General features: G+C 41.4%; 1 protein-coding gene across 4 annotated transcripts in view; it reads right to left on the bottom strand.

The window, feature by feature from the left end:
• Positions 1-2225: 2225 nt before the first annotated feature.
• Positions 2226-27358, bottom strand: part of TRIM24 (tripartite motif containing 24) — a 119634-nt gene continuing 94501 nt past the window's right edge. For 3 of the 4 annotated variants that reach the window (XM_077468757.1, XM_077468755.1, XM_077468756.1), the window contains exons 13-19: positions 25318-25384; positions 17586-17760; positions 14338-14657; positions 12098-12227; positions 7942-8016; positions 6926-7078; positions 2226-5707 (exon numbers count right to left, since the gene is read on the bottom strand). In XM_077468757.1, coding sequence (XP_077324883.1) covers positions 5513-5707; positions 6926-7078; positions 7942-8016; positions 12098-12227; positions 14338-14657; positions 17586-17760; positions 25318-25384 — 1115 coding nt within the window. In that variant the 3' untranslated portion in view covers positions 2226-5512. The remainder of the gene's footprint in view (positions 5708-6925; positions 7079-7941; positions 8017-12097; positions 12228-14337; positions 14658-17585; positions 17761-25317; positions 25385-27358) is intronic. The other variant, XM_077468758.1, reaches the window with a different exon arrangement.

The raw sequence follows: 27358 nt of genomic DNA, 5'->3' as shown, positions 1-27358 counted from the left end.
GACAAATGTCATCTGCTGATTTGAGAACTGTAGTGGGGACTTTAAATTGCAACGATAATCACAGGTAGTATTACTCACCATGTCTCAGACTTGGCAGTGTCTGGCAGCAGTGACACCTATGCCGAAATCAGCCCCTCCCACATTACATTCCTCACTAGTAAGTTGACCTCTAGTCTCTGCCCCCCAGTCATGCTGTGAACTGAATGAGCGGCTGTGTGGGTTGCCGCAGGCTCTAGGGACAGGCTAGCTGGGCGGCCGCAGGCTCCACGGACAGGCCAGCTGGGCGGCCGCAGGCTCCACGGACAGGCCAGCTGGGCGGCCGCAGGCTCCACGGACAGGCCAGCTGGGCGGCCGCAGGCTCCACGGACAGGCCAGCTGGGCGGCCGCAGGCTCCACGGACAGCCCTGTTGGGCGGGCCGGAAAAAGGCCGGTAGAGTGGTGCAGGCTTCAGGAACTGACCAGGATTTGATGACCCCTGGCAAATCATCATTTGACCAACCCCCCCCCCCCCCCCCCCCATTCTAAGGGAAGTACCACCAGGTGGAAAGGTGCTGCCTTGGGAGGGCATACCCACTCCTCCATGGAGGGGTTTTTAAGAGAAAGCATCGCACTAGTTTGTATTGCCCCTGCTCTGGACCTGCAGCGCACCCTGTGGCCAACTGCAACACATTATAAATTGTGCCAAGAGTGACCAATGCAGGATTCAGTGCTGGAAGATAAGTTACAGGCTGGCCCCATGTGTTCACATGGTGGGGTTTGGGTACCATCCCTGAAGCCACTGTTGAACATCAATTCATAAAATGGAGGCGGTAGCCACAGTGGCCATAGGTCCTACGCAGTTGAGAATAGGATGTCTTAATGGGTATCTACATAGTCATCAAGGTAGATTTAGGAAAAACAAGTAGCAGCCATTCATCATCTAAGGACAAGCAAAACAGAGGATTGCTGAAAGTGTGATGGGTTATATGGATTATCCCACAAATCTGTTTGCCAGTGTCCAGCCATCTGAAGGTGGCTACATTTAACTCAGGGTCTACGATTAAAGCGTAGCTCCCCTTTTGTTAAGAAAAGCAAAACATACCTCTCTGGATGGGCGATGTACATTGCAAGGATTACAACAACCTGTGTTGCAGATTCCTACCTTTTGTTATTCTAAAGACATCCCTCTGTGTTACTCTGTAGTGAGTAATAGGAGTGGTTTCATAATTAACTGCCAGGTGTGCAGTTGCAGAGCACTAATGAGGACATCTACTGGGGCTGCATCTCTTTAGACGTGTTGCTATTGAAAGTAGCTCTCCAAAAAATGACATGGGGGATGCCTGAAATCTGACTTGTATCTTAAGCAGACTTCTGGGAAAATTGTTGGGTCAATCACACAGACAATGTTTTTGCGTAGTAGTCAGTACACATTCTGTATACCAGTGATGGTGAACCTTGGCACCCCAGATGTTTTGGAACTACATTTCCCATGATGCTCGTGCCCTCTGCAGTGAAGGTGAGCATCATGGGAAATGTAGTTCTAAAACATCTGGGGTGCCAAGGTTCCCCATCACTGCTGTATACAGGTAGCCATATTGCACTGCATTCTCAGAAAGTGACAGCAGCTGCAGATTGAACATTATTAAAAATTACCTTTACATTACAATTAGTGTTGCAATATGTGCTATATTTTTTTTTTCTTTATTTGCTATTTCTGTGTATGATGAAGAAAAACAATACAGTCGTTTTTGGATAGAGAGATGTATTATGGCTTGTTCACATTGCCTGGGCACTAAATGCATAATTTTAGTCTGTGGCCAACTTTCAGCGTATTGCGCAATTTACTTTTTAAACTTTATATGAATCACAAAGTAACATGTCAGTCAAGTCGCCACACAGCAGCAGTATACTGCAGTGCAAGGACACATGCCAGTCACCATATTATGTGTAAATTAACCTTTAGCACTCCTGTTTTGTTACAGCCATGAGGGGCTCCGTTAGATATTTCACCTAACTTCCAGTTATGTAAACAATGGTTTTGCCCAGCCAGAGGGTGTGGGAAAGTCTGCAAGAAGCATTAATGAATCAGGTTAAAAAAATATATATATTTCAGAAACAGATGTAGTATTATCTATGAGTTACTATAGTAGTCCCTACATTCAGTTTCAGAAGCAACATTTAATTCAATTCTCACTCAGTCTACCCCATTGCTGCCAGTGTCTGCAGTAATCTTACAACACAGACAGTTTGATAGCACAGAAGACAACCACAGACAGTTTATTTTTTTTATATTTTTAAGAGGGAAAATAAGTTATCAATTCTACAGTGAAAGGCAAAAGGCATTTTTAGAACTAAAATTATGGATCCAAAATATCACCATTTTATCTCAAGGAGCGACTTTGGATTTTTCACTTTTAAAGCATTGACCTAAGAGAGTGAAGGCAAATCTTGGTACCCCAGATGTTTTGAAACTACATTTCCCACGATGCTCATGCACTCTGCAGTGTAGTTGAGCATCAGAAATGTAGTTCCAACACATCTCAGGTGCCAAAATTTGCCATCACTGACCTAAGGTCTCTCACACACAGCTTAGGATGTATGACAAGTTTAAAGCTGAATTCCAGGAGCTGAGCGACTTTGTAAAAAGTGAAGGCACACTATGGGTCAAGCCCAACTAGGTGCATGACACCTTCTGGACTTTTAGTTACATTTGACAGATTTATTGCTCTGATCTCAGAGGAAAGCAGTACACAGCAACTATGCCCACCCTTCCCCTCCCCATTTACAGAAACCTTGGTAGTTTGTAACTGTGTTCACATAATACCAAAAGCTTCTGTGACTGGGCAGAAGGAGGGGAAGGGCAGGCATATCAGCTGCAGCAACTCTACTGTTGAAGATGCAGAGATCAGAAAGGTCAGCATCGGGCTCCTGGAAATACAGCAAAAGCCATCTTCTGGCAATGCTATAAAACCTGTCAGATATAAACAACAGAGATAAGGCCAGGAGATGCCATGAACTTTCTTGGACTTAAAGTGTTCATTACCCCAGATTTTCATATTCCTGATATATGTGCCTGCTGTACCATGTACTTGTATGAAAGAGTACCCTGTTCCGTTTGCATTGCTTCCTTTGTGTGTCATCCCTGGTGTTCCTGCAAGTTCCTCTGTTTTCCTATTTAAAAAAACAAAAAAAAAAAAAAAACTGACCACACTAAGCAGGAGAACACGCTGTGGTCATTCTAGCCATCCAGCCTTTCACTGGGAAGATCTCTCTGCCATAGATATACATCTATTTTTAAGCTATACACAAATGTTTGCCCTTTCATTTCAATAGGTTGTTTTACCAGTGATTGTTTACAATCATTAATTCTGAGTGCCTTCACGTTTTCCAAAGATGCTAAATTCCTGGAATTCAGCTTTAAAGGATAAGTTCACATAAAAGAATATTTGCATTTACTAATTATTTTTCCCCTAGGAGCCTGCAGAGCATTGCCCCAGTGATGAGCAGATCATGGGCGCAATGTTAGGACCCTGCAGACACTCAGCATAGCTGTCTGCCTGTACCTCCTGCATAGGCAGACAGTGACGTCAAGGAAGATCACCAGTGCCCCTCACAGTCCATTAAGAACTACAAGCGGTCTTACATGGCAGGCAGTAATTGTAGTTCATTCATTAATTCACAGAACTTGGGCAGGGGGGTTATAGTTAGGAGTGCAGGTGCTTCAGTAACATGCTGCACCCTGAATACGTGTGTTACTAAAAGTGAACATATCCTTTAAACACTTGCATCGAGAATGGAAGAGATCAGATTAGGAAAAATAGCAATTTATTCTGAACGGAGGAAGAGTTTGTCTAGAGTGCATCCATCATGAAATTCATGACATCATTCCTCCAGCAGATTCACACACTTTCGTGCACCCCCTTGCCCCCCTAAGATTATTAGTAACACTCCTGGATTTGCAATCAAGTTTACAAAAGAATGGATTAGTCAGTCCTCTTATAACACACGGCAAACACAAAAGTATATTTAAAAATAAGCAGACCAAGCAATAGTGTGTTTTAAAACAGAAAAGAACTCAATCAAAATCAGATTTGGCATTTCTCTGCCCTGAAGCAATTGTCAGAAATTTGCCTTTTGTACTAAAACATAAGTGTTGATTAATTTAAAGCTGAACGCTGGGCACAAAAACTTCTATTTAAATATATTCCTTGATATCCACAAGGGTATAAATCCACTTTGTGTGCACCAAATGCCTTTTTCGAACCCAGATTATCTTAAAAATCTAGTAGTGACATCACTGTGCAGACAGCAGCGCTGAGGGGAGGGACTCAGCAGGCCCCACCCACTGCAAAAACTACAAGGGGGCAGAGACCAGACCAGTCACCCTGCACAAGCAGAGAGTAGCAGTGACCGGTCTTTCACAGGAAGCTCCTGCACAGGGGCAAAGTATCACATGGAATTACTGCACAGATCTGGAAGAAATACACAACATACACCATAAATATATATGTATTTAGACAATACTTATCCCGGAGTTCAGCTTTAACATTTCAACAGTTTGTCATCTATTTTTTTTCCCTGTTAACTGGAAATAAAACGGACCCAACACTAGGAACAGTGAGAGGGAAGGATGGCGAAACTCTGGATAATACTGTATCACAAAATGGTGCCAAATTCTCCTAAACAGGAGACAAACAAGATGGCATATAAAATGTTTTTTTGCTGGATATATAGAAAGGGTCATACCAGGGAGTGAATTCTCATTTGGTGTAAAAAGGTGCTGGGACCGTGTGAAGGCCAAGAAACAAATTCCACCCAGGAAACCTCTAGGTCTGTTCTACTCGAACGTTTTTACCATGGGAGGAACCCTTGAAATAGTTTTCAGGTCTCAGGAAACTGACTAAAATGATTAGACTTACAGCTCATAATACATTAGCAAGATCAGTAGCTTGTCGAGACTTAAAAAAAAAAAAAGAAAAAAAAAAAAAAAAAGAATCAGGTTTACTTCATAAATCAGGAAATGAAAAATATTAATGTCCAGAAAAGAAACAAGACAGTGATATTGTAGTAACTCATTCCATTGGTGGTCAGTGTATGACACGGTTTCTCAAGTAACCCCTAGAAACCTCTGGAGGAAGCTCAGGGTACCATGGAACCTTGGTTAAAAAACAAGTGGATGGCTACTTTGGAGTTACTTTTCTTTCTTCTTATAGAAATGGAAGGGTCAGCTACACCTTCAGGATAAGGAGGACAAAAAAAAAAAAAAAAAAAAAGAATGCAGAACGGCCAGAATAGAATTAGTAAGTCAGTAAATGAAGGAGATGGTATACAGTTCAGATGTGCACATTTCTGCACTTGTTAAATGGGAGGGAGGATTGCATTCCCTCCCAAAATCAGCAACCTTTAGGTCTCAGGTGAGGCACCAACACAATGAAACTACGTCCTGGGACAGGGTCACAGGCCCACAGCCAGTCCACAAATAGTTCTAATAACAGCTAAGGAATTGTCTGTACATAGCTTCCAAGAAAGAAGTTCATCTGAAAAACATCCGCTCGTCTAGTTTTCTTTTTTTTCGTGGTTGAACAATATCATCTTCAGAGTCCTCACTCTCTTCGCAGATTTCCTTCTGCTGGCTTTTGGGAAACATCTTGTCTTGATAGATGCCATTTAGCAGCTCCTCAAAGTATTCCTCAAGTTTAATGCCTGCATTTGCCACTTCAGAGTCCGGCTGTAACAAATAAAAAATGGCCACGTTCACAAAGATTGTTTCAAGAATAACTGGCTCAAGTCACTAAAAACACTTAAAAGCAGAACTCAATGTTTGACAGAATCATCAACATGGCAAGAATGTAAAAATTACTCATGTCAGCCAACCTTTACAAATACACATAAGTACATAATTTAAAGCAAAACTCCAGCCAGAAGGAATAAAATCTAACCAGCAAGGTATCTTCTAACCTCAAGAAAAAAATTATTTTATTCTCCCCCAAACATCCCCTCATACAAGTCCTGCTTAGCTCATCTTTATCCGCTTTGGGCAACTGTAATTCTGTGGTTTTCTTCCAATGGAAAAATAGCTCCTTGTTGCATTTCCACTTCTATGCGGTTTACTAAAGAAAAGTTGTGGTGTGCTTACCTCACACTGCCTTTGGTGGGCAAGCACAATCTGCACAGCATCTGGCTGCTATTGTGCCCTCTCTCACTGACTGGCAGATAACTGCTCTTGTTGGCACACAGTTCGTACATTTCCACAGAATCATGGAAATTGTAGCTCCTACTCCTAGAAACGCATTGGATTTGACATGCACCACCTGCTCATTTCCACCTGGCCCAGGAAATTTTAGTGAAGGAGCCCAAAAAGTTACATTAGACAAAAACCAAATATGTAAAAATATAAACTAGTTTATCGTGCAAGGGGAAAGGGAGCCAAGCCCTTGACGTTTGGGATTAAAGAGACAGGAATGAAAATTTCTTAAAAAATGTAAGTATATATTCTTAACTCAAATAACGACCTTCTATTATGCACAGCCTCCTCCAATATTTTTTTTTTTTTTGGTGCTGCTGCTGTGATCTGTTACAGGCTGGATACATTCATAGTCAATGGTTACACCACGTAGGAGAGTAGCCATCATGCGTGCTCCTGAGAGACTGGAGACCAAGAAATCTGGACTATGTGATCTGTAGCACCGAGGAAGTGAAAGGGGGGGGGGGGGGGTGTGGACGACACAAGGGGTTTTGGAGTTAATGGAGAACGTTACAAAAAGGCACAGTAGAAACAGGAAATTTCATTAATAAAAAAATAAAAAGTAATGGATGTGTATGGATTATATTTGGAGAAAAAAAAAAGAAGAAGAAAGGACCACCAGGGTCTGGATTTTACTGGAGGCTGTGAAGACGATTTTTTTTTTTTTTTTTTGTTTTTAAGAGGTTTACGCAAGAATCTTACCTCATTGAATTCTGCACAGTTCTGGAATATCAAGCGAACATCGCTCACAAACTCTTCTGGGTGTGAGTAGTGAGGAGATCCGTTTAGTTGAAGTTTTCTCTTTATGTGTGACAAGTCCATTGGACGTGTTATAATTTTATAGTAGTCAGGCACCTTGAAAAAAAAAAAACACAACAATTAAAGAAACCTATGCAAAATACACACACAGTACTTGCAAAGTTTTAGGCAGGTGTTAAATTCTGTAAAGTAAAAACGCTTTAAAAAATATATAATTTAAAGTGGCTGTAAACCCTTACAAACCACTTTGACCTACAGGTAAGCCTAGATTAAGGCTTACCTGTAGGTCCAAGAAATATCTCTTAAACCTACACAGTTTAGGAGATATTTGCCGAAAGACAGGCACCGCCGTCTACGGTGCATGCACCGTAGACAGCGGCATGCAGGCGCACTGAGCGTGCCGCTGTCAACGGAGATATGCCGCGAGTGGCGGCTCCCGTGCGCATGCGCGGGAGTGAAGTCATCGCAGCTTCGCCGAATAACAGCAGCGGAGCAGCGAGACCCACCGAGAAGATTGATGCTCTGGACTATAGGGGACAGCGGTGACTTCGCTGGCTCCCGTGTCTGTTAAGTGACACATAATGGACTACTATGCGATGCATAGTAGTCCATTATGCTTTACCTTTGCAGGGAATCAAAGAGGAAGTAAACCCATCAGGGTTTACTTCCTCTTTAAATTGTTAATTAACATCAATTTACAAAATGCAAAGTGAGCAAACAGAAGAAAAAGTCAAGGATTTTCTAGGATTAGGGTCAGGTTTATGGAATTTTAGTTATACTTTTAATCTTTTATCTTCAATTAAGTAACCTTTGTACTTTTGCCTGGAGTGCCAATTTAATTAATCTTGTGATCAGCCTTACATCCTGCTGCAGAACTAAAAAAAATAAAAAAACAGAACCCCCCCCCCCCCCCCCCCCGCCCCAAAAAAAAAAAAAAAACTGATTTAATTGATACTCACAGTAAGGGGAACCGGATCTTGGAAGGCCAGACTCATCTCATGACAGAAGAGGTATAGGAGAATCCTTTCACACTTCTAAAAACAAAAACAATCACCAAACACCAGAATTAAGACAATGCTTGAAAATTCTGTTACAATGCAGACTAACTACTACAGTACTGCCCTGATTAAAAGACCTGTTCAGCTAGTTCTTATAAAGAGGGAACCGGCAGAATTCCGTAAAATGCCACAACAGTTGCTAACCTGTCTAATTTGTGGATGGAAGCACTGAAAGCCAACTACCCACCTTATATTTCAGTCTGCCTTGGACTATATATTTACAGAAGAATGCAAGGCTGTGTTAAGAGGTCAGTACAGAGACTGCCATTGTCCACATTTAAAGCGATAAAGTCTTGTTTTGTGCTTAAAAATAAACATGTCATACTTACCTGCACAATGCAGTGGTTTTGCACAGAGCAGCCCAACCCTCCTGATGAGTGCCCCCAAAGCAAGCAGCTTGCTGTGGGGGAAACCAAGCCTAGCCACAGCTCAGGGTTTCCATTCAGACACAGAGCCATGGCTAGGCCCCACACCAGCTCTCTCATTGACTGACAGCAGCGTGAGTCAATGGCGCTCCGTTGCTGTCTCTGCCAATGCAGAGAGAGTCCTGGGCAACTGAGTCTCTCCTGCAACATCGCTGGATAGAGATGGGCTCAGGTATTTTGGGAGCTTGAGGGGGCTGCTGCACACTTTATCTTAAAGTAGATGTAAATCCTCTCCTATACCCAGTGAAGTGAACAGCCTCAGATGATACAGAGATGAAGCAAATCTCCCTACAGAAGTTTCAGAAGTTTTACATGTATAGCTGCAGTCTTTCCCTTTCTACATTCTTTGGAAAGTGCACATAGCATTAAACTTTTTTCATGCAGCAGTGGGTGAGGAGTCTGGGCATGCAGTGTGTGAGCTGATTGGAGGAAAGCAGGGACGGGGGCACTGTTTGATAAGGTGCTGGTGTTGGTATGATTGTTCTTATGGTGCATAGAACCGCCGGCTGAAAAAGGATATCTGGATGATGCCTGTAGCTGCAAGCATCATTCAGATATCCCCACTCAATGTCCACGTCATATGACGTACTTTGGCCGGGAAGTGGTTAAACACCACAATAAGATAAGTCCTTCGTATTTAAAAGACAGCAGAGATCTGCTAGTACTTCTACAGGATTTAGTAGCATCAGAAGACACCATCATGATCACGGTAGACATTGAGTCCCTGCATACTAATATCCAACATAAGGACGCACTTACAGCAATAAAGTGGGCACTAACAAAAGAATCCAAACTTAAGAAGGTTCAGATAAATTATTTGATTAGAGGCCTTGATCTCGCTATGAGTAATAACTTTTTCTGGGCCAATAATGAGTACTACAACCAAATAGCAGGAGTGGCCATGTGAGCACGTTATGCTCCCAGTGTAGCCAATATTGTTCTCAATAGATGGGAATCAGAAACCAAAAATAAGAACAAATCCCTTATTTTCTATAAAAGATATATAGATGATGTAATTCTTTTTTGGAAAGGTACTTTGGAGAGTTTCAAAGACTTTTTGAGCAAAATGAACGCCAATCAATATTGCTTGAAGTTCACAGCCAAATTTAGCAAGGTGGAAGTGAACTACTTGGACCTTACTATTACGAAAAAGCATAATAAGTTTGTTACCAAAACCTATTTTAAAGTCACAGACAGAAATGGGTATGTGCCCACACATAGTTGTCACCACCCACAGCGGATAGGAGCTGTCCCGAAAGGACAATACATGCGATTAAAACGGAATTGCGAGGAGGAGTCTGACTTCCATTCACAAGCTAAGGTTCTAACCAGTAGGTTCTTAGAAAAAGGCTACTCCCAAAAAACTCTAGAAAGTTGTAACACAGGTGTCACAGATGGATAGACAAACTTTACTGGTATCAAAAGCTAAACCAGAACATCAAGGAGCCACAGCCTTTGTGACAGGGTTCAATAGGCAGTATAGACAAGTAGAAACCATTTTTAAAAAATATTGGCCCATTTTACAACAAGATAAAGATTTGGTCTCTATCATTCCACAGAACCCCAAATTCATTTACAGAAGGGCACCGGGTCTGAGAAATCAATTAGCCCGTAATGTTCCCGATCCCCCTAAAAAACTTGTAACCTTTCTTGATGGATCCAGTTTCCATTATTGCACGAGATGCAAAGCCTGCAAGACCACTAGAGGACCCGGCTCATCAAGGAAGGTTATTCAGTTTCAATCTCAAGTCACTAAGCTGGAGTATAAAATTAAACCACTAATTACGTGTAATTCGGATCATGTAACGTATGTGCTAGAATGCCCTTGTTCTATACAGTATGTAGGTCGAACTACTAGACAGTTAAGAATTAGAATCAATGAACATCTCTCAAATATTAAGAAAGGTTTTCCCAATCATAGTGTGTCAAGACATTTCAAATCACATCACGATAGCGATCCTTCACTTTGTAAATTTTATGGGATCGATAAGATCTCAAAACATTGGAGAGGAACACACATGAAAAGGGAAATATCAAAGAATGAAACAAAGTGGATATATAAATTTAAAAAAATGCAGCCTTTAGGAATGAACAGAGCTCGATTTAAATTGTTTTTTGTCCAACGATTGAAATTTCCCCCTTTGTTTGATCTAGGCTTTTTTCTGCCTTTTCTCCATTTCCAAATTTGTTTGGTGAATTTTTCCATCCTATGATGTAGGGTTTTGCCTTTTGTTTTTTTCCTTACATTTGGAGTTAAGAATATTGCTAAATATCTTTCCAGAAATGGCACCAATATACTTTATAAAAATTATATATTTTTTTATAAAAAATTGTAACTAACTATTTAGGTTTAAAAACCTTTTTTTTCTTTTTTGTTTAGTCAGTGGTATGAAAATTTCAACTACAGACTGACATCTAGAGGTTATCTTGCCAATTACAAGAAACCTACTCCCTCTTTTTTTCTAACAGGAATATCCCATAGGATTATGATATATATTTCTTAATTTTTACTTTATTATTAAATTTCTGGTATGTATAATTTATCCCTGTGATTTAGGGTTAACTATGTTTTAGTGTTTGCCAGTTTTGTTTTAACAAACCATGTATTGTTGTTAAGCCTTGAGTGGGACTGAGGCTGCGCACCAAATTAAGTGTTTCCCGATTGGTCTATGGACTGATCGAGACACCATAAAGAACGTTGACTTTGTGACTGGGTACGCTTCCTGATGACGTGTCAAACGAAACGTACGTCGAGGCGGTACCCAGTCACGTTCGTACACGCACAGTTCCGGTCGTCTTTGATTGTCGGCTGCTTCTTGGTGGAACGCACGCCCTACACAACGAGGAACTACGCATCCATTACGAAACGAGTGTTTTAAGCGAGCAGCCCCAGTGCCAGGTCGGGCACCGGCATATGTAAGCAGCCATTTGGCCTTATGTTTTTTTAATTTATTTTTATTCTTAAACGGTGTCACACTATGGATTTTGTTTGGCCTTTTTTTATGACCTGTCTGAGTCTATGAGAAGCTTCTGTCCATACGAGGTCCACCTTATTCCATGTGAGCAGGGAATCAACCTGCATAAGCCTATTTGACTATCTTTTTAAATAAAGTAGTCAACAGCATCTGGTAAGAAGACAACTTCATCTTCACAGTTGGAGTGTTTTCTATGTCCATAAGTTTTGGTGAAGGGACGTGTCACTACCTTGTAGAAGATTCCAGCCGTTTTCTGGCATATGGATTCAGAAGGAGTTTTACACTGAAAAAAATCACCGTTTTGGACTTTGGATTTATATTTATATATATTTTTTTTGGTTCAAATTGGGACTATATTTATTATTGTCTATATCATATATTTGTTTGTAATTATTTGCTTTTTACCATTTTTTGGTGATAGGCGTTTATCACTTTAGATGTTTTGCGATTATCAATTTTCACATTTGTGATTGATATTTATATTTATATTTGTTCAGCGCCCCTATTATTATTATATTTTCAGCACCACAATAAGATCACCTCCCAGCCTGTGATTGGACAAAGAAGCAGTAGCAGACAGATGACATGTTTCTGCTCATCCCGCCAGGCCGCGCAGGCAAGCACTCTTCCACTGCCAGGTCGTCAAGGCACACTTACCCTCTGATCTATTGGTGCCATTAAAATGGCACCCCCCAGTTTCAGTTTCTCTGCCAGAGATGGGTCGTCACAGTCATATTCCACTTCAGGTTTGGAAAGATCTCGGCAAAAAGTGCAGATCCATTCACCGCTATGAGAAAATAAATAAAAAAAATAAATACATTTATATGCAAATTAAATGACTGCATATAAGCCGTCTGGTCACAGCTGGTGAGGTTCCAGACAGCTGTAGAATGATACTTTGAAGCTGACTGGAGGAAGTTGGATAATACACTATAGATGGGGCACAAGTGTAATCAACCAGATTATAAGGCAAAACGCATTAAACCGATGAGTCCCTGATGTCCCCCATTGCACCTAATCACACTGGACTTTTCTTACATAGTCAGGATGAAAAAAACACAAGTTTACCTAGTTCAACCAATAAAAATAAAAAATTAATACAATCCCATATACACAAATCCTCTACCCACAGTTGACCCAGAGGAGGGCAAAAAAAAAAAAAAAAAAAAAAAAAAAAAAAAAAAACCCCCTGCAAAGCATGATCCAATCTGCTACAGCGGGGGGGGGGGGAACCATTATGAAAAAATTCCTTCCTGATCTCCCGAGGGGCAAATCGAATATTCCCTGGACCAACTTTACCTACAAATGTTAGTATCCAATTAGATTATGTAATCTACTGAGCTGGCCAGAACCAGCTCTTGAGGGAATTTATTCCACATTTTACCAGCTCTTACTGTGAAGAAATCTTGGCATATTTGAAGATGAAGTCTTTTCCTCCAGATGTAAAGAGTGCCCCCTTGTCCTCTGATGACCTTAAAGTGAACTCAACACAAACTTCACTATATGGACCACTTTTATACATGTTGATCATATCTCCCCTCAATTTCCTCTGCTCCTCGCTGTGTAAACCACAACTTGGCATTGAATGCCATTAAGCTTATGATTTACTAGAACACTCAAATCAGACCAAAAAATTGTACTTTTAACCCCAGATATAAATTGCTTATAAAGGTATTAAAAAGTAAGGGTCCCAGCACTGAACCTTGGGGTACACCACTGATAACCCTAGACCATTTAGTAGTATGAATCAATTACTCTGAATTCTGTCTTTTAGCCAGTTTTCTATCCATTTACAAACTGATCTTTCCAAGCCTGTAGACTTTACCTTACACATTAGCTCTGTGTGGGGAACTGAGTCACTTTTGCAAATCCAAACATACCAAAATCCACAGCCACCCTTCTGTCCAAGGTTTTACTTAACTTCTCATGAAAAGAAATCAGGTTTGACAACTTATGTCTTTCATGAATCCATGCTAATCGGTTGCTTAAAATATTTTTTTCCAAAAATGGTCTACGCGGCCTTTTACTAAACTATCCAGTATCTTAACTATAGAAGTTAAACATGTCTATAGTTACTTGGTAAAGACTTAGATCCCTTTTTAAATATAGGCAACACATTGGCCCTACGCCAATACAGTGGTACTATTCCAGTCATTAACGAGTCCCTAAAAATTGGAAACAATGGCTTTGAAAATGACAGAGCTCAATTCTTTTAAAATGCCATCTGGCCCAGGTGCTTTATTCACCTTTATTCGGTCTAAATATTTCTGGATCAGATAACTTTTGAGCCATTGTGAATCATTCGGGGCTGTGTCAATACCATACCCATTATGGACATGAGCTACCCCATGCTTATTTGTATACACAGAGCTGCAGAAAGTATTTAATAGACTTGCCCTTTGTCCCCAGCCACCCACTCTTAAATTTTGTAAAGGACCAACATGTTCAGACCCGATTTATCTTTTGCAAGCTGTCGTTCATGTTAAACTTTTGGAGACCTTGATTTGCCTTCTACATATTCGGTTATATTCTTTGTAACATTTAAACAATGGTGTTCCTTCATTTTTATATTTTTAAAAGCCATTTTATTATTTAAACTTTGGCTGTGAGCCAGATGAGTTATATTTTTAGCTTTTTTTATTGCCCATGGGAATAGATTTTGCAGTGTGTTTGCATACAGCCTTTTTGAAGAAATCAAATTTCGGTTCTGTGTCCATTGATGCCAATATTCCCTCCCAGTCTAAGTCTTAGAGAGCAGCCCTCAAACTTCTGAAAATTTTCTCTCCTAAAGTTAAATGTTTTTATATCTCTCCAGTATGTGTTTGTTGGCTACAGCTAAAATTAAATTAAATCATGTTATGGTCACTGCTACCCAGATGTTCTTTCATACTTTTTACCTGGGGAAGTTCATTAGTGTTGGCACATGGCAGGAAAGGTGAAAAACCTTGGGACACTTTTCACAGCACAACAGCTCGCCTCCGTTCTGACAAACTGCGCACCAATCTTCATTAGGGTCATCCTCCTTCCCACCACTCTCTGTCACCTGATACTGGGAGCCCCAGTCATTGGCTCGCTGATATGAACTCTGCTGAACAACATGGCGGTCACCAGTACTATCGGGAGTGTCTCTCCTTGGTGCAAAGTCTGGTTTGGTAGTACGATTGGCATTGCGATCAAGCAGCATGGATGTTAAAATGCTGCTTCCTGTGTATTCAGGCTGCAAAGGAAGAGTCAAACTGTTATTATGCAGACAAACAGAATTGAAAGAATCAAAGAGGACACTACAAAGTACTGTTTATAGGATTGTATAAAATGACTAAAACCACGATTCCAAACTGCCAGGTATAGGCATAAACCAAAATTTTTAACTCCGGTGACAGGCCATATTTTAAGTGCAGCATGGTAGCACTGGTTTGGCTCAAGGGATAAGAGGTCAGCCTGCTTGATGCAACAGACACTTCCATACAGCAGGAAGTGGAGGGTAGGGAACAGACATACCAAACCTTCTCCAATGAGATCCCAGATGTGATTGTGTATTTAATTATATATATATATATATATATATATATATATATATATATATATATATATATATATATATATATATATATATATATATATAATCTAACAGGTAAGCAAAACTTTTGGATGAAAAAAAATAGGCTAACTTTACGTTTTTTTTTTTTAAATCAGTATTTTTTTCCCCAAAAAATTGCGTTTGAAAGACCGCTGCGCAAATACCGTGTGACATTAAATATTGCAACAACCGCCATTTTATTCCCTAGGATCTCTGATATATATATATATATATATATATATATATATATATATATATATATATATATATATATATATATATATATATATATATATATATATATATATATATATATATATATATATATATATATATATATATATCTGTAATACACATAATTCATCAAAAATCATATGAGAATGACGGTATTAAAACAGCGCTCAACATAGAGTTCTCAAGATATTCACAAGTACTTGTGTATGAGCTCTAATGAAAAAAGAAGAACAGTCCTTAATGTGCAGATAGGGTGATTATAATGTTCTTATTCAACGATACAAGGTGACCAAACATGCTGCTGACATAGCTTCCACCAAACTATTTGGGAGTGCTTCACCACGTGCGATGCATCCCCCGCAGGGGGTAAAACTCACCAGATAGCGTTGAAACAAACAGCCTTAAGGAATATATATTCTTTCAGATATAACCTGGACTCATATGTCTTCACTTAGGGGTCCCATTTACAGCCATCCTCCAAGCATGTCACAAAATAAAACAAAGCATATACATAGCATAATACCGTTTTTATTAAGATTAGAAATAAATAAAATCCCCATTTAAATATCCGCGTACATTATAAAAAATATATCTCAGGCAATAAGAATATGTGTGTTTCACCAGATTCAGGCATCAGTGTCCTCCTCCTGTGTTCAGCTGTGTACACTACGAGTGACTTCCTGGTCCTTGGTCAGCGGTGGAACGCACACATCACTTCCGGGAGCGTCGTGTAAGCCACGCCCTGACGCGTTTCGTCACTTCCGACTTCAACAGAGGGCGTCGTGCAGCCACGCCCTCTGTTGAAGTCGGAAGTGACGAAACGCGTCAGAGCGTGGCTTACACGACGCTCCCGGAAGTGATGTGTGCGTTCCACCGCTGACCAAGGACCAGGAAGTCACTCGTAGTGTACACAGCTGAACACAGGAGGAGGACACTGATGCCTGAATCTGGTGAAACACACATATTCTTATTGCCTGAGATATATTTTTTATAATGTACGCGGATATTTAAATGGGGATTTTATTTATTTCTAATCTTAATAAAAACGGTATTATGCTATGTATATGCTTTGTTTTATTTTGTGACATGCTTGGAGGATGGCTGTAAATGGGACCCCTAAGTGAAGACATATGAGTCCAGGTTATATCTGAAAGAATATATATTCCTTAAGGCTGTTTGTTTCAACGCTATCTGGTGAGTTTTACCCCCTGCGGGGGATGCATCGCACGTGGTGAAGCACTCCCAAATAGTTTGGTGGAAGCTATGTCAGCAGCATGTTTGGTCACCTTGTATCGTTGAATAAGAACATTATAATCACCCTATCTGCACATTAAGGACTGTTCTTCTTTTTTCATTAGAGCTCATACACAAGTACTTGTGAATATCTTGAGAACTCTATGTTGAGCGCTGTTTTAATACCGTCATTCTCATATGATTTTTGATGAATTATGTGTATTACAGATATATATATATTTATTTAGATTTTAAACAGCTGCTATTAGTGTTCGGTTTGCTTAATTTGATTGATTCCATCTAGGTGGTTTGGATCTATTTTGCAATTTATATGCAGATGCTCATATGAGGATATGTATTGATATATATATGCATATATATGCTTGTATATACATACATCTATCTCTTTAAATTTGTGGTGTATCCTTTGTTGGGCGCCGAGTGGTGTATTATAGGCCTTTTAGATACACCTGTTGTTTTTATATATATATACACACACACATACATACACACACACACACATATACACACACATACGTTTTGGGGTTCCAAGTGATTTTCTAGCAGAAAATACAGGATTTTTATTTGTAAGCATCAAAAAAGATTTATTCTTTAAATGGTTAAACTGAGAACTTCTACACACTGAGTTGAATTCATTCAGAAGTGTAAACATTGTATCTCTGCTCTTTTCTTGGCAGACTGCCCAGAGAGGAAATAAGTCCCTTCACTGATGTCTTCAGGCAACTTGCATTGACTTCTATTACTGAAGTAATTTGCAAGTCATGCTGAAGATATCATCGGCCTTTTTTAAACAAATCGGCCGATGCCGATTAATTAAAAAACGCCAAATATCGGCTGATATATCGGTCGACCTCCACTAAAAAGTATAATTTCGGCCAAAACACCGCTTTAAGGACCGGAAGGATTTGCCCCCTCAATGACCATGCCATTTTTTGCGATACGGCACTGCGTCGCTTTAACGACAATTGCGTGGGCATGCGACGCTGTACCCAAACAAAATGAACACAAAAACCTGCTCTACGATTCTTGAAAATCAGAGAACACACAATCCATAATATTTTCCATTCCAGTGTCACTTACATTTCGAGGATGCTGCTGTTGGCGCTGGTTGCCTTGCTTTACCACCACGACTGGGTATTCAAAGGATTCGTTGTCGGTGTTGTTCTCTGGCTTGATCCGGATAGGCTCAAGGCGGACAACTGGAACTTTATGAGTGGAGTCAGCTCCTCCACTTGGTTTGTTAGATGATCCAGAACTGACGGGGGATAATTGATAATGAAAAGATGATTAAATTACAAGAAAAACCACAAGGTTCAACGCATTATTTGTATAGCACACCCAGTCTACAATAATGCCAAATAGCTTGACAGCCTTCCAGTAACATAGAGCTATAGGTCACCATGGTTGGTTGCTAATTATATCCCAGCAAAAAGGTAAGCAGAGCACTGACTGGCAAATAAAGTTTCTTGCATAAGATCACCTGAGAATTTATTACATTTAAACTGTATTTAACCATCATTTTTCACTTTCCCTAGGCTCTACATGTATACTGAAAAGCATGGATAAGAAAACATGAGACTTTGTCAGACCTAAACAAGTCTTGGCAAACAAAAATATAGCGTACTCTGCATATTAATTTCAGATGATTAAAATCCGTATGTACTGACAATAACATGTAACAAAACTAATATAACTCCAGTTTGTGTGCTCTGAGGTTCTCATCTGTAAATCATACTTCAAATTCAGAGATAAAAATAACTTTATATAGACTTGCATAACAGTCAGTCTGTCCATCTGGGTATGCAGTGGGCAAGCCTTAAAGTGGATGTAAACCCACTCTCATCCTTTCTAAACTACTGCAATATTGGTTATCTAGAAGGATATACATGCCTCCTGCATGTATACTTATCTGTCAAATGTCTTCCATCTGTCGGTTATGAGACCAGAAAAACTGCAGATTTTGTGGGTGGGTCCGTTTTCCAGGGCTCAGTGGGTGTAGTAGTGATGTCAGACTCGCTGCCCACCTCTACACACCCCTCATCAACATGCATTTTCTCCTGTGTATTTCTTACACTGAACTTCTGCTATGATCACTAACAAGCAGTCAAAACCCAGAAAAGTCCCATGAATTCAGCATGCCAAGTCATGCTGAGGTGTGGAACAGCCAATCCTTGCAGAGCAGCAGAAGAAAGGAGTGGGAGGAAATTAAAAAAAAAAATAAAAAAAAAAATGCATGTCTTAGGCTATTGAACGAGATATGTAAATAACCTGTCACTCACAGCAAGGGGGAAGATTTGACAAAGTTTTTCTGTCAAGATTTCCCACTGAACAATAAAAGAGGATTGCTCAGAGCTGGATTAACTTTGTGGCAAGACTGGGCTCAAATGATAGGAAATGGTATACTCTACAATATGAAGAAAAAAAAAAAAAGGGATTTTTAAAACAGCTCACCTGTAAAATCCTTCTCTTTGATGTACATCAGGGGACACAGAGCCATAGTAGTTACTATGTGGGTTATATGGACCACTGATAGGTGATGGACACTGGCACTCCCCTAAGGCAAGCACTCTGTATATAACCTCTCCCACTACTGGTAGTCCTCCGTTTTGTAGCCAAGCAATACAAGTGTACACCAAGAAGGGAGGGACCTCTGTATCCCCTGATGTACATCAAAGAAAATGATTTTACAGGTAAGCAGTTTTAAAAATCCTGTTTTCTTTTCTTACATCAGGGGACACAGAGCCATAGTAGTTACTATGTGGGATGTCCCATAGCAATGGCAACTGAAGGGAGGGAGACACACAAAAAAAGGAGGCCAGAGGACTCGTACTGCAGCCTGCAGCACACTACGCCTGAAGGCAATATCCTCATGACCTTTAACATAGATTTGATAAAATCTGGTAAACATATGAACTGAAGACCAAGTTACGGCCTTAGGCCCCTTTCACACTAACGTCCCATTCAGGCCCGCCTGTCAGTTTTTCAGGCGGACCTGAACGGGTGCTCCATAGAGCTCTATGGAGCGTCGGATGTCAGCGGTGACATGTCCGCTGACATCCGACCCGCTCCGATCCGAAAAAGTGTGACGGAGGAAAAAGCTATTTTTCCATCCGTCTGCGGATCGGATCGGATGACGACGGGCACTGCGGTCCGTCGTCATCCGATCTCCCATAGGGGAGAGCGGCGCTGTGACAGGTCCGTCCCTGCACAGTGTGCGGAGACAGACCTGTCATCTCCCTGCTCAGCGGGGATCGGCGGAGTGATCCCCGCTGAGCAAACGGACATCCACGGGGCGGATCAGAACTGATCCGCCCCGTGTGAAAGGACCCTTACAGATCTGAGCCATAGAGGCCCGATTATGCACTGCCCAAGAGGCACTAATCTCCCTGGTTGAGTGTGTTTTAACATGAAACGGAGGAATTCTCTTCTTTAAACCATAACCCCCAATAATGACTTGACAAATCCATTTGGAAATAGTAGTTTTTGATGCTGCATGTCCCCTTTTTGGACCATCTGGCAGTACAAAAAAAAAAAAAAAAAAAAAAAACATCTGTTTTGCAAACCTGGGCGGTTGCCTTTAACTACACTTTGACCGCTCTTACTACATCAAGGGAATGTAGCGCCTAAGCTTCCCTAGATTGAGGCTCTGGGAAGAAAGAAGGAAGAACAATATCTTGGTTTAAGTGAAAACCTGTCACCACCTTTGGTAGGAAATCAGGATGAGGACATTATCCTTATGCATGATCAGATATGGCTCTTTACAAGACAGAGCCGCTAGATCCGATTCTCTTAGCAGAAGAATTGGCAACCAGAAAGACTATCTTTCTAGTCAACAGCACCAAGGGAATTTCACGTAAAGGCTCAAAAGCCTGAACAAAGCTATGCACCAGGGAGTGAGAAGCCAGAGGCCGTTAAAAAAAATATTGACAAGGCCGAGATCTGGCCCTTGATAGTACTCAAGGCCAGCTTCAGTTCCAATCCCATTTGCAGGAAATCAAGGATCCTACCTATGACATATTTCCTGGGGTGCCAACCTCTGGATGCATACCAAGAAACATATGCCTTCCAGACTCCAGAGTAAAGGACTCTGGAAGCTGGCTTTCTGGCATTAATCAAGATGGACACTACCGAAGGAGACAACCCACGATCCCTTAGAATGTGGGTCTCAATAGCCAAACCATTAAATTTAGCATCTAAAGGTAGGATGGAATACTGGATCTTCTGCGAGAAAGTCTAGCCATAATGGCAGAGTCCAAGGGACTCCTACTGCCATCTTTATGATCTCGGCAAACCAAGACCTTTTGGGCCATGCTGGGGCCACCAGAATCACCTCCTTTCGTTCCCGCTTGATCCTGTGAAGACGCAGAAGTAGCAAAACTGGGGGAAATGCATAGATCAAAAGAAAACTGATCCCATGGGAAGACTAATGCATCTGTTCCAAAAGCTAGCGAATCCCTTGTTCTCAACACAAAGCTGTCAACCTTGTGTCGAGAACAGGTCTGCGACCAGAGTACCCCACCTCTGACATATTGCTTGGAAGATGTTGGGGTGAAGAGACCATTCCCCCGGAACTAATTCTTGACGACTCAAGTAGTCCGCCTGCCAATTTTCTATTCCCGGGATGAATACTGCCGATAGGCAGGAATGTTGTGTTCTGCCCAAGCTAGAACATGCGTCACCTCTTTTTGGGCTGCACGACTCTTCGTGCCCCCCTGGCGATTGATGTAAGCCACAGCATTGTCGGACTGAATCCTGACAGGACAATCACTCAATCTGACCGTCCAGGACTTTAGAGCCAGACGACCTGCCTGAAACTCTAAAATGTTCATAGGCAAGGTCCTCTCCAACTTGGACCATCTCCCCTGGACAGAATCTTCTTCCAGGACTGCTCCCTAGCCTAGAAGGTTGGCATCTGTTGTCACCACTTTCCAGGAGACTGGTAGAAATGATTTTCCCTTTTGGAGGTTGCTGGATACCAACCACCAATTTAGGCTCCGACACGTCGAGAGCAAGGCGTATTGGAAAATCCAAGGCCTGAACCTTTTTGTTCCAGGCCAACTGGATTGTGTTTTGTAGCAATCTTGAATGAAACTGCGTGTAAGGGACGGCCTCGAAGGAGGCCACCATTTTTCCCAACAATCTCATGCACAACCGAATGGAAGGATTTTTCTTTGCTTTGATGAGTTGAATTAGTTCTATAATTGAACAGATTCTTGTCTGGGGTAGGAATACCTTTTTCTGTATGGTATCTATGACCAGACCCAAGTACTGCAATCTCCTTGATGGTTTTAATGAGGATTTTTCTAGGTTGAGAATCCAACCTAGAGATTCCAGGCAGTTTACAGTTGTGACCAGACCTGAAACCAAATGATCTATTAAAAGCAGATTGTCTAAATAGGCTAGGACCGTTATGCCTTGAGCCCTTAATTTGGCTAAAGGAGGTGCCAGAATTTTTGAGAACACCCGTGGTGCTGTGGCTAGACCGAATGGCAGGGCCACAAACTGAAAATTATGATTTTCTATTTCGACGAGCAGAAATTTCTGGTGAGTGGGAAATATTGGCACGTGGAGATATGCATCCTTGATATCGATAGAAGCCAAACTCCCCTCCTTGCAGGATGGCAACAACCGATCGGATTGACTCCATGCGCAAGGATCAGATTTAAGTGCCAGGTTCAAGTGCCAATTCAGATCTTTAAGATCTAGAAGTCTTAATTTGCCGTTTGGTTTTGGAACCGTGTTAAGGTTTGAATAAAAACCTGCGCCCTGTTCCATCAAGGGGACCCCTCTGATATCACCGACTGAGATAATAAATGATCCAGCGCTAGAAAGAGAGCCTACTTTTTCTCTGGGTTCTTGGGAACATCTGACCTTAGAAAAACGAGGAGATGGAAAATCTCGGAAATATAGTTTGTAACCTAGAGAAACAGCGGAAGCCACCCATCTGTCTCGACATTGGTCCTGCCAGATCCTTCACAATTGCAGAAGCCTTTTCCCCACCCGAGTGAGCGGGGGCGCCTCTTCATAAGGAGGCTTTAGCATTCTGTTTTGTGGGCTTCCTGCCCCAAGATCTTTTGACCTTAGTGTTGCCCTTGAACCTGACTGTTGAGGCCACGACTGCCTAGAGGCTAATGCCCCTGGCACAGGTGAGGAAGCATGCTTAAAGGAGAAACGTCTGAACAACTTCTTTACTGGTAAGAGAGCTTTTTCCATTAGAGATCTTTTGTAGGCATTTATCCAAATCGTCGTTCCCCATAAAAAGGGAAACTGGCCAAGAGCTTTTTACACGGTGCTTCGGCTGACCAACTTTTCAGCCATAGAACTCTGCGAGAATACACTAGTCCAAGCATAAGCCGTGAGACTTGAATGATAGAATCCTTAATAGCATCTACTGTGAAACACAGTGCGTCCGATAGACCAGCCCATTGCTGGGCCTGTTCATCAGGCAGAATTTTAAGTATCTCCTCAAACTGTTCCTTAATGGACTGGGATACACCAATTGCAGCAAGAACCGGCAGCACTACTGAGCTTGTCAAAGACATATGACTTTTAGAAAGAAGCTCCAACTTTTTATCTGTTGGGTCCTTTAACATTAGCGCATTATCCACCGGACATGTGAGATTCTTGTTCACTGAGGCAAATCGCAGCATCAATCGATGGAACCCCCTCATTTTTTTTTTATAAAAAGTCCTCTTCCATAGGATAAAGTGTGGAGAATCTCTTAGGAGGATAATATTGTTTATCCGGATGTTCCCATTCAGCATACATAAGCTTCCTTAGCCATGCATGAATGGGAAAGGCATCCCCAGATGGAGGAGGTTTTAATGATCTCAAATTAGAGGTGGGTTCATCAAGAGCCTGTGCTGTATGCAGCAAAAAAGTTGAACGAACCAATTTAGTAAGAGTGAACAAGCAACCGGTCTTGTGATGTTACTCCTATATATTAGGATCCTCAGAAGAGGATAAACAAGTATCTTCCAAATCTTTGGGAAGATCTACTTTGACCCCACTATGGAGGGATAAAATAGCATCAATCTTCTTTTACAAGCCAGAAATGGTAGAAGACCTCTCGTGTGATATACTCAGGGGCTGAAGCGTCTTGTGTAGCTGCAACTAGATTCCCCCGATGGCTCAATCTGACCAGCTGCATCACTCGCAGAGGATAACCTTTTGGAATTGGTTTTAGTTTGTTGTGTGACCAATGACCCTTTAGAACCCTTAGAGGAGCTCCTGGTCCTTTTGCCACTCATAGCCTGAAGCACAAAGCAGAGGCACTACCAGAAAAAGAATGTACACTGCTAAGCTATAGTCCAGCACAATAGCTGCTATTAATCCTAGCCTTTTAAAGTACATCGTGTCAAAAGGGAAATGTGTGCGTCATCAAACCTGATCAAGCCAACCTCCTGCTCTGTCCCTCCACAGCCAGTAGCAGCTAGATACAAACAGTGCTTAAATCAACTTGCTGCACGTGTGGTCGGCGGCTAACACTGCTAGCCAAACCTCCCGCACAAATTATGCCCCCCTCCTTTCCTTTCAAAGGAAAGTGCTTTCCCACGCGAGCAGTGTCCTGTGGAACCTGCATACATGGCGGGCGGCGGGGTGGGTGGGTTGGTGTAAATCCTTCGCTGAGAGGCCGCGGTCTGTCACTTTTTTTTGTAAAAAAAAAAACGAGTTTGGCATCCTATCCCCCGAAGGGAGGGGGGGGGGGAACAATTTTGGGGGCACAGGAAGAGAACTAGACCACCCTTCTTACCAGAGGATCAGTTGTGGCTGGAGGAGAGGAGATATGAAGGCTTCTGTGCCATTTCCAGCGTCAGGTCGGTGAGTGTTCAATACAGCCCCCAGTGGTGACACATAGGCAACATTATACATAAGAGAAATTCCTGAGAAAATCTCCCTTACCTTTTCCTGCAGCAGGGTTATCGGAGATAAAGAAAAAAAAATAAAAAATTTCACCCTTCACGGTGGGCTCCAAAACCTTTAGGAAAAACCTTCAGGAACAGGGGAACCTCAGGTTACCCACAATCTTGGACCTGCGATAGCACCCTGCCAGTAAAAACTTTATGGCATTACTACCAAAAAGTACTGGATCCCAGGGTCCAGCTCTCTAAAAAGAGAAGCGTTCGCAAACTAAACCTCGTTTCGTCGGACACGAGGCCCGGGTACCATTCATTTAGCCCATAAAAGGACATCAGAACGGAACCAGTCAGCATGGCTAGCCCCAGCAAGGAAGCTTCCAGTGGAGCTCAGCACATCTTTACTCGTGACCAACACCTTAGACACTGGTGAAAAAAAAAACAGAGGACTCCCAGTAGTGGGAGGGGCTATATAGGGAGTACATGTCTTGCCTTAGGGGTGTGTCCATCACCTATCAGTGGTCCATATAACCCACATAGTAACTACTATGGCTCTGTGTCCCCTGTTGTAAGAAAAGAAAAAAAAAAAAAGAATTTGGGTTTACATCCACTTTAAGAAAAGGCAAACTGGAGACGCTGGCGTATTTAACCAACCTAACCTAACCCTACCCTAAACTTCTCCAAATTCATTGGGGCAACCCAGCTTTTAATATGCAATTTTTCCCAACCTAAAATAAGTTGGCCTCCTTTACACATGCAACAATTGCATTGTGTCTATAAACTGTCAAGGCCAAGAAAAAATTGAACGGCCAAGGACTGGAACAGATAGTGTATAGAAAGCTCAAAGTGTCCCTATTAACAATGGCAGTGTAATTTTAAGATAAGAGCCAAAGATTTTATTAATGAGTTCAACAGGAGGTTTCTAATACTATTTCAGTGAATTTAACACAAATTACCTTCCTCGGCTGCCCACGCTGGATGCACTTGAAGAGCGTATCGGAGGATGAACACCTGCCAAGGAACCTGTATTAGCAGAAAACACTCATGATGCATTCCTTAATATTTACCACTAGCAAAATTTGCAGCACAGCAGCTCAGTTTACTACCGTATTTAGTTCGTAAGATGTAACACTTTCAGTTTTGTTTTTTACTCTATAGTAATACATTAGTTTCTGGACAACCAGGCGAACTGTCCTTTACAGGGGTCCGGTTTAACCACCTCAAGTCCAGGCAATCAGCTTTCAGCACTTTCACATTTTGAATGACTCAGGCATGCAACACTGCACCCAAATAAAATCTCTTTAGATTTCTTTTTGTGGTATTTAAGCACCACTTTTTTTTTTAAGCAAAAGACTTTGTTTCGGTTATAACATTTTACAAATATTTTTTCCATAAATTTATGCCAAAAATCTATTTTGCTGCATTTCTTTAGTAAAAATAAGTCCATGTGAAAGTTAGAGTCCACAATCTATGTCATATGTATTTGAAAATCAATCCTGGTGTGATGACTACCCATCTAATTTTTAAAGGCCCTAAAATACCAGATCACAAACAAAATAAACCCCGCTCGCCAATGGCAGTTTTATGTAAAGTAAACAATCCAAGGTATTCTTAAGAGGCATGACTAGTTTTTTTAAGTTGTAATGTTTGTCACAATTTTGGGGATTTGGGTGGGTTTTTTCTTTCCCCCATAAAATTGCAATTTTAACACGTTCTTTTTATATACACACACACACACACACACACACACACACACTTAGAATTACACCCCAAAACATGTTCAGATACACCTCCCGAGTATGGGGCTATCACATGTGAGACTTTCACAACCTATCCACATAAAGAGGCTCAAAATCCAAGGAGCACCCTTCAGGCTATATAGGGGTATAAAGTATCTAATGACCAATTTTATTTTTGATGATCACTGTAATAAGCAAAATCGGATTACAGACCATGCATGGATTAATTCATGAATCCTTGTGTACTAGTGCAGTTGGTCACAGCCACCACATGGTACAGGGCTGCTGTGACTGGCCCTGATACCAAATGATCGTCGTGACCAATCACAGAGCTCACACAGTAGTAAACAATGACATAATTGTTTACGACCCATGTGCTCGCTGTGATTGGTCAAAGCAATAACATGGGGCCAGGACTATGCCAAAGGGCCCAGTACAGCAATCGGTGACTGGCTGTGTCCAGTGGACACAGCCAGTCACTGATCCCGTTTCTTGCTCTAGAGTGCACACGAGTGGGCGATGTAGGGGGACATACAGGTATGTCCATCTACACTGCTACTGCTTCAGTTCGCCCGTTTATGTACTATGGCCTGGACAGGAAGCTGATAACAAGCCTTTCGGGAACTCTACAGATATGGAATGGTAGAACATTTTAGTACAAAAGTACAGACCTGAAGCTTAATCTTTAGGCGACTTTCTCCATCTCAAAAGCATAAATACAGAGCATGTATAGAAAGATTCCAAGGTAGTGCTTAGGTGTTGACAGTCACTGAACACAGACTGAGGGTGTGCTGCCTGGCCAGATAACACAGTATACATCTAACTTCAGTATACAATAACCAAGCACTTTATTAGGCACACCTACTCATTCATGCAATTATTAAACCAGTTTATCATGGTTCAGCAGTGCAATAAAAATAGGATTTTTTTGTGCTCACCGTAAAATCCTTTTCTCTGTAACTCACCCACCGACACAGCTCCTCTTAGCCATTGGGTTGTTACGCCCTATTACTAGGAGATAGTAGGCATTATTTCTAATACAACTCAGAACTCTTAGTGCTGCCCAGGGGGCAGTCCCTTGGGCAACAACCCTCCACCCTGCCATGCAGTCATCAGTACATCAACAAGCAGTATAACAAAGATAAAAAGGGAGGGACGGGTGCCGTGTCAGTCTGAATTATAGAGAAGAGGATTTTACGGTGAGTAAAAAAAAAAAAAAATAATAATTAAAAAAAAATCCTATTTTCTTATATTAACT

This window comes from Lithobates pipiens, unplaced genomic scaffold (genome assembly GCF_037356315.1).
Source record: "Lithobates pipiens isolate NorthernLeopardFrog02 unplaced genomic scaffold, aLitPip1_a1.2 Scaffold_8, whole genome shotgun sequence".
NCBI classification, from domain to species: domain Eukaryota; kingdom Metazoa; phylum Chordata; class Amphibia; order Anura; family Ranidae; genus Lithobates; species Lithobates pipiens.
Note: the sequence above shows the minus strand (reverse complement) of the source record. Positions and strands in the feature narration are given on the sequence as shown.